The 10,108-nt window shown below is 44.7% G+C and overlaps 1 protein-coding gene across 6 annotated transcripts in view; it reads right to left on the bottom strand.

The window, feature by feature from the left end:
- Positions 1-774: 774 nt before the first annotated feature.
- Positions 775-10,108, bottom strand: part of LOC124883169 (E3 ubiquitin-protein ligase TRIM21-like) — a 46,313-nt gene continuing 36,979 nt past the window's right edge. For 5 of the 6 annotated variants that reach the window (XM_047390139.1, XM_047390138.1, XM_047390140.1 and 2 more), the window contains one exon: positions 775-2,587. In XM_047390139.1, the coding sequence (XP_047246095.1) occupies positions 891-2,543 (1,653 nt within the window). In that variant the 5' untranslated portion in view covers positions 2,544-2,587 and the 3' untranslated portion in view covers positions 775-890. Of the gene's footprint in view, positions 2,588-2,732; positions 2,834-10,108 lie in introns of those variants that run through there. The other variant, XM_047390142.1, reaches the window with a different exon arrangement.

Here is a 10,108-nt window from a genome sequence, read left to right as displayed (position 1 = left end):
AATATGATCTACAACAACATTTAATTTCCCTTTGGGATTAATAAAGTATTTTTGAATTGAATTGAATGTGTAAAAATGTGCTTCCTTTCAGCTAGATGAATGGGTTATGACTACAATGTGCTGCTGGCAGTAAGCCTCAACATAAACAGAAACTTGTCAGTATCCTTTAAGAAATCATATTTCAAGTTTACTCTCAACTGTCATTCAGATCAGATTAGGCCACTGAATTGGTTCCCAGTTTGATGGAAATGAACGTTTTTCAATATTTTCCAATACCAGAGAAATGTGTTCTTTTACAACAATGTTTCTGGCCAGAAAATTGCTTCCTCTCATTGTTCTCGGTGCTATATTAATGGTGATCTACAAAATCTCATCAACATATATTGATGAAACTGTATTTTTCAACACCTTCTTTATAAATGACTGAAACTTATCAAATCTTTGATAAATAAAATGGCAAAATATGAAATTATGCAGATAATTTCTAATAAAAAGACATTTTTACTGAGTATATTGCTATAGTATTTTTCCATAAACATTTATTCTTGCATTAGATATCCATGTTATATGTAAAGACGAAATTACACGTATTTGTAGTTTTATTACTCTACTGCTGTCTTCCAGTTGATCCTTTTACTTTTCCTACCTATGTATCTTCTCCCTGTATGCATTCTTTCTTTGTTATACAAAGGAGAACAGTTTTTCATGACGTTTTCATTAGACTTATATTCATTAAAAATTTATATTTTGTATAAACATCCCCATTACTATTATGCATGTAAGAAAAACACCAAGAGTCAAAGTTCTGCTAAATACAAAGTACACCCAATAAAATTGCACATTTGCATTAAATCGAAAAGACAAAAAGACCAATAAATGCGGGACTTTTCTCAATGTTGAGAAGAGATAATAAGAGGAGCAGAGTTCCTGCCATCATCATTTGGACCTGGACTGAAGAATGGGTAGAGTGTTTCAGTAAAGGAGCACCCAGAGAAGGAATGTAGCAGAACTGCAGAATCAACATCATAAAATGATACTTGACCCTCTTCATAATCCACAAACAGCCGCACCGTATCTGGTTTATATCCCACAGACAGAGGAACCGGTTTGTTAGTGAGAGCAACAAACTCTTTTTTGTTCTGGAGACGAATGGTCCAGTAGCCATTTTCTGGGTTTAGGTTCAGTTCCACCTTCTTGTTGACTGATTCTTTGGTAACTCCAAGAGTCCAAGCAGTCTTCCCTTTAACCTGAACATCATAGTGAAATCTTCCACAGGAGAAGCCCTGCTTCCCCAGGACATTAATAGCGGGTTCAAATCTTTTGGACTGGTACGGGAGTTTCTTCCAGACGTCTCCATGGTGGACCCGTTTTCCATCGTCTGACACAACGAGTGCAGGATGTGCCGTATCAGGATCCAGAGTTACATCCACGGCAAACTGGTGGACGTTCTTCGTCTCTGCGTCCCGCAGCTTATTCATTGCATTTCTGATGACCTCCGTCAGCTGATTCATGGCTCTCACCATGGCTGTCCTCGTCAATCCTTCATATATTACCGGACAGATCCTCAATTGGGTCCAGTCTTTAGTCGGTGGAACGGTGTTCAGAACTGGAAAGCTCTGGAGAAAGAGGAGAGGATCTTTGGAGAGCTGCTCCAGCTGAACCTGCCTCCTCTTCAGCTTAGACCTCTCCTGCTCCAGCTCAGCAATGAAACTCTGAGCCTGCTTCTCCATGGCTCCCTGCTTTTCCTCAATCAACCCAATCAGCTCAGCCTGAGCTTTCTCTAAAGTCTGAATCATAGAGGTGAAGATGTGGACCCCATCTGCCATCTCTCTGTCCGCAGCCTCCTCGCTGAGTTTCATTGAGTGTTTGAGCTCCTGGATCTTCAGCCGTCTCTGCCAGATCACCTGTTGGATCCTGGCTTGTGTTTTCCCAAGCTCAGACTTCTCTTCTTCGTATACGTCTTTCACAGGAACCACCTGGTGGAACCTGTGGCTGGAGGTCCTGCATCTCTGACAAATGCTTATTTGTTCATTCTTGCAGTAGAGCTCCAGAGGTTCATGGTGCTCGGAGCAGATGTTCTCAGTCTTTTCCACCAAAGAAATGAGCGATGGATTCTCGTTGCTGTTAAGTTTTTGATGGAAATGTAGGTTAGCTGTGAAGAAAAGGAGCACAGCCACCAGGGTAACAGCTAACAGCAAGCAGCACCTTGAGGACAGGTGTTTAGGTCCAACAGGAAGATCACAAGAAGGTTTTCCTGGCATCACGACAAGCTGCTGTGGGCTGTTCCTGGCTTTCCTTCCTGCAGACTGCCTGTACTGGACAGCCAGCTCAGATATAAACGTATTCACCCCAAGCGTGTGCTTCTTTTCCACCCGCTCCTTGCACATGGGGCACTGCCGCTGAGGGTTCGAATTCAGATGCTCCAGGATGCAGCTTCTGCAGAAGTTGTGTCCACAGGGCAATGTGACAGGATTGGTGAACACGTCCAGGCAGATGCAGCACCAGAGATGCTCCTCGGTGAGCTGATAGTTGGCCACAGACATGATGCTCGTCTGAATGCAAGAAAAGTCAATGATCCTTCCTGCTCCTGTATGGATAAAAAACAAATGCACAGCTTTAAATACAAGAGAAAGGTTGGATTCCTTACACACAATCTTGCAGATAGAACAAACAACTTCAGCAGCGTTTCTTTCACTGCCTGTCAGATGTAACAGTACACAAAGCTCACTTACCCGGTCAGGGCAAGTATTAGAACGTGCTCCTGGAAACAGACATGCCTTCTGAGGCGAGTCTGCTGTCTTTAAATAAGACAAACAAGAAGCTCCTCCCCTCCCTGACAGTAAAAGCACAACCAGTGACATAACAGTTAAACGTATGAATATGAATGATTTAAGTGTGCCAACTTCTACACCTTGAGGGTCCTGCAAGTCAGTTCATGTGACAAGAAGGCAGAAAAACTCTACATATTTAGTATATCTAACTTACTTAAATTAAAAAATGAGTATTGTTGTGAAAATGGGTGTAAAATCAAAAGTGAAAATTGTCTGCAGAAATTGTTAATATTTGACTAAGTTGTTTTCTCTCTACCAAATTATTTCTCATGGTTATAGATGACAAAGAGACGACGGGTACAAAAACAGAAATCTGCAGTTGTTGCTTTGACATTTGCGCAGTGTTCTTTTAACCTTGAAGCTGTGCTGAGGGATCACAGCAACTAAAGACACAGTTCGTGAAGCTTCACAGACAAGATCTCCAAGTCTGTCTCAAAGGGATTACCGTTTAAACGTTGGTAACGTAACACCGACTGTTTTCTGAGGAGAAGCCCTCCTCTGTCAGGGAGCACAAATCAGTTCACATTGATTCTTATACCATCACCAGCTGATGTTTATAAATTCAATCAGAGCTTTTCAAAAAAAGGCATTTTTGTTTTTCTTTTTTCTTTTTGTAAAAGAATCATTTTATGCAGCAGTAGTTATGAAACACAGTTCTAAGGACTGATAAATTAATTCACCTTAAAAATTGATGCAGGAAGTGGTAAAGTAAAAAGAAAGAAGGGCATGATCCATAGCACTGTTCACACCTGGTGATTTATGGATTACATTTACTGGTGAATCCACTGCTGAGAGAATCAACGGGATGAACGCTGCAGTATATGGGAGTGACTCTGTGAGCTCAGATTCAGCACTATCCATCAAAACTCACAGGTTGACAATTTCAAGCACAGAACCAAAGAACTGTTCAAGATGGATGGGTGGAATATCCTCAACTGCTTGAGTCAAAGGGAATTCATAGCTTTTTGGGGGCCCAATCAATTGTGAGACAAATGTTGTAATCTGCAAAAGTTTGCATGTTTTCCTACTTCCCTTTTTGTCCAACAGTTTATAGAGTAAACATCTGTAACTGTGCAGAATGAGTAACCTAACTGAAGAATGTAACTATTCAGTGGTGTGCATGAATGCATTCAAATAACATTTGAGAGACTGACACTTTGTCTTGTTATATAAACATGAACAGAGCAAGTTCTCCATGGTGCAGTTAACAGGTATTTTATTCAGGAGTGAACAAAAGATGTAACCTGACAAACGCCTAAGGCAAGTTTTAGCTTCTTCAGAAGGAACAAAGTTGCAATATTTTCCCTGAAATGTAAGAGGTTGGTAAGGTAAGGTAAGTTTATTTATATAGCGCTTTTCAGTATCGAGACACTCAAAGCGCTGTACATACAATTACAATACAATCACAAAGAACACAGAAAAACAAATCAAATGCTAAGAAATCTAAAAATCTATGAATCCTGAGAAATCTAAAAATCTCTGGTCAATATTACAATGATACAGATAACATTAATAATCCTTTGGGTTTTACTGGTAAGAGCTGGTTCTAAACCAATCTTTCTAAAGAGGTAATTATATCATTAAGTCCTCTATGTTGGGGAAAGCATCTTGTGCTAAGAAGTCTCATCATTCCACTAAATTCTAACTAGTGAAGCGGAGTCACTGGTACAAAACAGCTTTAATCCACATTTTCAGGTGCTAATAATATATTGGTTTTACTGGTACTGAAGTTGAACTAAGTAATCTAATTAAGAAAGCTGGGTCATTGGTGTAAGAGCAGCTGGTAAAATCTATGAAAAGTAATGAAATCACACATTTAGGTAAAGTAAGATAGGAGGAAAAAAAAAATCATATTTCAGACTCTATTCTTAACAGAATAGAGTCTGAAACAGTACAAAAAAACCTCAGCAGGGGTAAGCAACACACACATAAGTAAAGATTCAGTAAGTGTACGGTGGAATCTTGAGGGTGTGAATATTTAAGTCTGAGAGTGTTTGCAAGAATTAGACCGTCAACACTGATAGAAGCGCCATTGTCCTTGAGAAGAGAGGTGGAAGTTTTATCAATCGGCTGCATAGTCCTATCAGCACACAGCTGGTAGGGGAGTGCTTGTGATTGTGTTGATCGCTCTACAGACTCCATCCAACATTGCAGGAAGCTTTGGAACGCTTTGAACAGCTGCCCACGTTTTGCGAATCACTCGATAAGCTAGGTAACTGCTGTCGACTGCTGTTGTTCTGTGCTAAGACACAATTCAGGCGGTTAAACACACACATCTGCTTTCATGGGCATGCCATTGATAATAAGAATGTCTCTCTTTAAACGTAACAATGTTAAGATTCATGCCCTAACCATGACAACGGATGGATTATGCTGAAATGTTTCTGCATTTTAAGTTATAAACTATACAAGTGCAGGCCATTTAAGTGACAATGGCTGGATTAAATGGCAGCTCCTTTGTTGTGAAAAATAAAATCGTTTAAACTGTTTTTTTGGCATTCGTTTTTTATAAACACTCCTCAGCCTGACACACCTCAGCCTGACACACCTCAGCCTGGGATGACGCCTGACCCTAAGTCTGCCTCAACCTCCTCCACACGTCGCAGAGGACGTTGTTAGAGGGACGCCCCAGCTCAAGTCATTGGGGGTCCCGGCGACGCCTCAGCTCAAGGCATCGGGGGTCTCGACGACCCCTCAGCTCCTGCGCACGCCACTGAGGGTCTCGACGACGCCTCAGCTCCGGTGCACGCCACTGGGGGTCTCGGCGACACCTCAGCTCCTGCGCACGCCACTGAGGGTCTCGGCGACGCCACAGCTCCTGCTCACGCCACTGAGGGTCTCGACGACGCCTCAACCTCTGCCACGCCACTGAGGGTCTCGGCGACGCCTCAGCTCCTGCGCACGCCACTGAGGGTCTCGGCGACGCCTCAGCTCCTGCGCACGCCACTGAGGGTCTCGGCGACGCCTCAGCTCCTGCTCATGCCACTGAGGGTCTCGGCGACGCCTCAGCTCCTGCTCATGCCACTGAGGGTCTCGGCGACGCCTCAGCTCCTGTGCACGCCACTGGGGTCTCAGCGACGCCTCAGCTCCTGCGCACGCCACTGAGGGTCTAGGCGACCCCTCAACTCCTGCTCACGCTCCTCCACACGTCGCAGAGGACGTTGTAAGAGGGACGCCCCAGCTCAAGTCATTGGGGGTCCCGGCGACGCCTCAGCTCAAGGCATCGGGTGTCTCGACGACCCCTCAGCTCCTGCGCACGCCACTGAGGGTCTCGGCGACGCCTCAGCTCCTGCGCACGCCACTGAGGGTCTCGGCGACGCCTCAGCTCCTGCTCATGCCACTGAGGGTCTCGGCGACGCCTCAGCTCCTGCGCACGCCACTGGGGGTCTCTGCGACGCCTCAGCTCCTGCACACGCCACTGAGGGTCTAGGCGACCTCTCAGCTCCTGCTCACGCCCCTGAGGGTCTAGGCGACCCCTCAGCTCCTGCTCACGCCCCTGAGGGTCTCGGCGACGCCTCAGCCTTAGCTCACATCACTGAGGGTCTCGGCGACGCCTCAGCTCCTGCGCACGCCACTGGAGGTCTCGGCGACGCCTCAGCTCCTGCGCACGCCACTGAGGGTCTAGGCGACCCCTCAGCTCCTGCTCACGCTCCTCCACACGTCGCAGAGGACGTTGTAAGAGGGACGCCCCAGCTCAAGTCATTGGGGGTTCCGGCGACGCCTCAGCTCAAGGCATCGGGGGTCTCGACGACCCCTCAGCTCCTGCGCACGCCACTGAGGGTCTCGGCGATGCCTCAGCTCCTGCTCATGCCACTGAGGGTCTCGGCGACCCCTCAGCTCCTGCTCACGCCCCTGAGGGTCTAGGCGACCCCTCAGCTCCTGCTCACGCCCCTGAGGGTCTCGGCGACGCCTCAGCCTTTGCTCACATCACTGAGCGTCTCAAGGGGTTCAAGGAACAGTTTGTCTACGTTCTGGTTTCTGAACCCATAGATGAGGGTTCCGAGGAGGAAGCGCTGCCGGATCCTGTTTCTGGGGGAGTTCAAGGAGCAGCTTGTTCTCGTTCTGGTCTCCGAGTGTTCCCCAGACTGTTCCTGTCTCCGGCGGTCCTGTCGGCTGTGTTTTTGTCGCCTCTGAGGGTGCGTCGGGCGCCGCTTCTGCCTCTGAGGTTTTGCCGTGCGCCGCCGCTGCCTCTGAGGGTTTGCCGGCCGCCGCCTCTGCCTCCGAGGGTTCGCCTGGCGCTCCCTCTGCCTCTGAGGGTTCGCCAGGTCTTTGTGGCCAGCCGCCCAGGTCTCCAGGTCCTCGCTGCCATCACCGGCTGATTAGGGTTCTGAGTAGTGGGTCCTGGTCTCGTCCTGAACTTTATGCCCGCACGGGATGACCCCCTGGTCGCCTGCCTGAACTTTGTTTTTGTTTAATTATTTGTTTAATTATTAATATAAATTTTTATGTTAAGTGCAAACTTGACAATCCTGTTTCTGAGGTTTGACAGTGAGGCTGGCCGTCACAACCCTTGGTGTCCTTTTTCTGTAATTTGATGATTAGATAAGTGAGTGAAAATATTTAACAAGCATCTAACCTAAAAATGCTACTTTAACACTTTAAGGGCCTGATCTTTTTCCAAATAAGGAGGGCTAAATTGCTTGAGCGCACAACTTGATTTGTATGTTTTTATACATGCAAACGTTAGAAGATCAGACCCTAAGTGTTAAACAGAAAAATGACAAGAACTACAATGCTAAAACTATTAAACAAGGCCAAATGTGTCTTCAGATACTTAAATAAAAAAAATAAGCCACCAGGAGATTCAAAATGACTGCAGATTAAAAAATTAATGCCCTACAAAAGCGCTTATACCTATATACATTTCTTCACGTTGCAACCTCAAACTTCCACTAGTTTGTGAGGACTTTTGACCAACTCAAAGTGGAGCACAATTGTACATGGTTTTCCAAAATAAAAATAAAAAATCTGAAGGAGGGTGTGCTTATTTAATGCAGTCCTCTGTACTCTGATACCCCTGCATAAAAACCAATGCAAACAATTGTCTTCAGTCATCTAACTAGTAAACTGAGTCTATCTGTGCAGTTTAATTTCAGTATTACTGCAGCCGTCCCGTGAAGGCCTCAGAGGTATGCTAGAGAAGTCAAGGGGCCCATGGTAACTCTAGAGGAGCTACGGAGATCCACAGCTCAGGTGGGAGAATCTGTTGTAAGGACAACTATTAATTCTGCTCTCCACTAATGTGACCTTTATGAAGAATGGCAAGAAAAGAGTAATTGTTGATCTGTGCTCTGATGAAATGAGACCAAAAGTTGCCACTGACATGCACCTGTATGATCTTTTTAAGTATGAGTTATAAACGGTAAATCCTGAATTTTTTAGCTTACGCTGACCTTCAGCATGAACTCCTTGTGAGTTTGGCAGCTATTAAAGTAAACTGTCACCTTTGCTGTAAATGTCATGTGGAAGATTCACTGCAGTGTGTGTGTGGGTGTGTGATTGAATATAATTGGTTCCCAAGGGAATTTGAATTGTTCTTGATTTTCTGCTGAAAGTCTGAAGTTTGCACAAATCCAGGAGCAGAAACAAATTTGGACCAATCACGTGGCTGCTGGAAGTTTCCACCAATCAGTACATTTTCCCCTAACAATCCTCGTTAGTGTCATGGAATGGGTTTGGGTCGGACCAGCTTGCAGTGAGATACTCGGGAGCCATCAGGTAAGATGGTGAGTCATCAATTTGAAGATGAAACAGTGCAGGATTCTAGACCAGGAGTACAGGAAACAGTAAACAAGACGAACAGAACTTACAGGACCTGAACAGGAACTAGGTTGACAGTGACTCAGGGGAAACTCACCAAGACTGGTGAATCACAGGAGTCTGATAGGTAACTGGCAGGACGAGGCGACGGGGAACAAATGAAATCGGTGAGCTTATAGGCACAGAAGGTGAATGGAGAAACAATCGGAATGAGAGGAGTAGGTAATCAGATTAATGCTTACAGGTGTGCTGGCCAGGTGAAGAGAACTGAGGTAATGGAGGTTGCTATGGTGACTGGAGCTAGGAAACGCAGACACAGGAGGGGGAAACTAAACACTAAACTAAACTGGGAGGAACAGGAAAAAGAAACCTAATCATAAGCTAACATAAATAGTAACTCTAGGAAGAACTAACCAGGGGCATGGAGGGAAACTAAACTAATGGGAAACAGACCCAAGGAAACCTATATAAATATAAACCCTAACATAAAACACGAAATTAAATCTGGAAGGAACACTAACTGGACAAAGCAGGGACATAAGAAACTATACTAAGGAGCAAGGCTGGGAAAGAACAACTAATATTAAAGGGAACTGGTAAATCATAACAAAAGGGGTCTAAAGCCAGGAGAAAGAAACTAACAAAACTAAGCACAACGCAGGAGTAAATAAACCTAAATAAAATGCTCAATCAAAACAAACACAAAACCAAAACAAAGTCTAAAATGGCAGATCCTGACAGTAAGAGAGACAGGAAGACTACAGTGGCACAGAGCTTTCTGTTAATTAATTCCCAATAAATGACATAAGAGTGAGGGAACACTGCTTTCTGCTCTGTTAGAGCGCAGCTGCCTTAGCGTCGGGATTACAGATCAATTAGCCCCGCCTTTCTTGTTATGTAGGTCAGGCCATCATCTTACCAAGGTGCTGTTAGTAGAAATAACATCAAACATGTAGAAAAACAGGATCACCGCTTCATCCATCCATCATGTTTTTAATTCTAAGATGATTTTCTCATCTGATCACATCCTCCTGATGACCCTGTCGCCTCCAACCATAGAGACAATCCATCTTCAAAATAAACACTATAGAGAGGAAAGGGGACGGGGTATTACTGGAATGTGATTGGTTGCTGTACTTTCATATCTGCACTGCAGCTTCAGGTCACATGTTTCAGTTGCACACTAGCAAACACACACATACAGTGAGAGAAATATTGTATTACCTGCAAACAGAAACATGATTCTTCAATGAGTTGATGTTTTTCCACTCAGTCTGTTTACCCTGTTTCAGTTTAAAGGTGAAGCCTTTTGTTCAAAAGGGACACTCCTGTTTTCTCTGTGACTCAGTTTGCAAGGTGGCCACAAAGTATATAAAAACAGATCAAAAAAACGAAAGTTTTCTCAATTTTTTTGGACATCAAAGAACAGTTCAACTGCCATCATATTGTCTAAAATCTGGCTTTGTCTCTAAATCTGGCAATGGACCTTTACTCTAGGCTCATTACAGACCCAGACG

This window comes from Girardinichthys multiradiatus, chromosome 17, assembly GCF_021462225.1.
Source record: "Girardinichthys multiradiatus isolate DD_20200921_A chromosome 17, DD_fGirMul_XY1, whole genome shotgun sequence".
NCBI classification, from domain to species: Eukaryota; Metazoa; Chordata; class Actinopteri; order Cyprinodontiformes; family Goodeidae; genus Girardinichthys; species Girardinichthys multiradiatus.
This window is presented reverse-complemented; position numbering and strand designations above follow the sequence as displayed.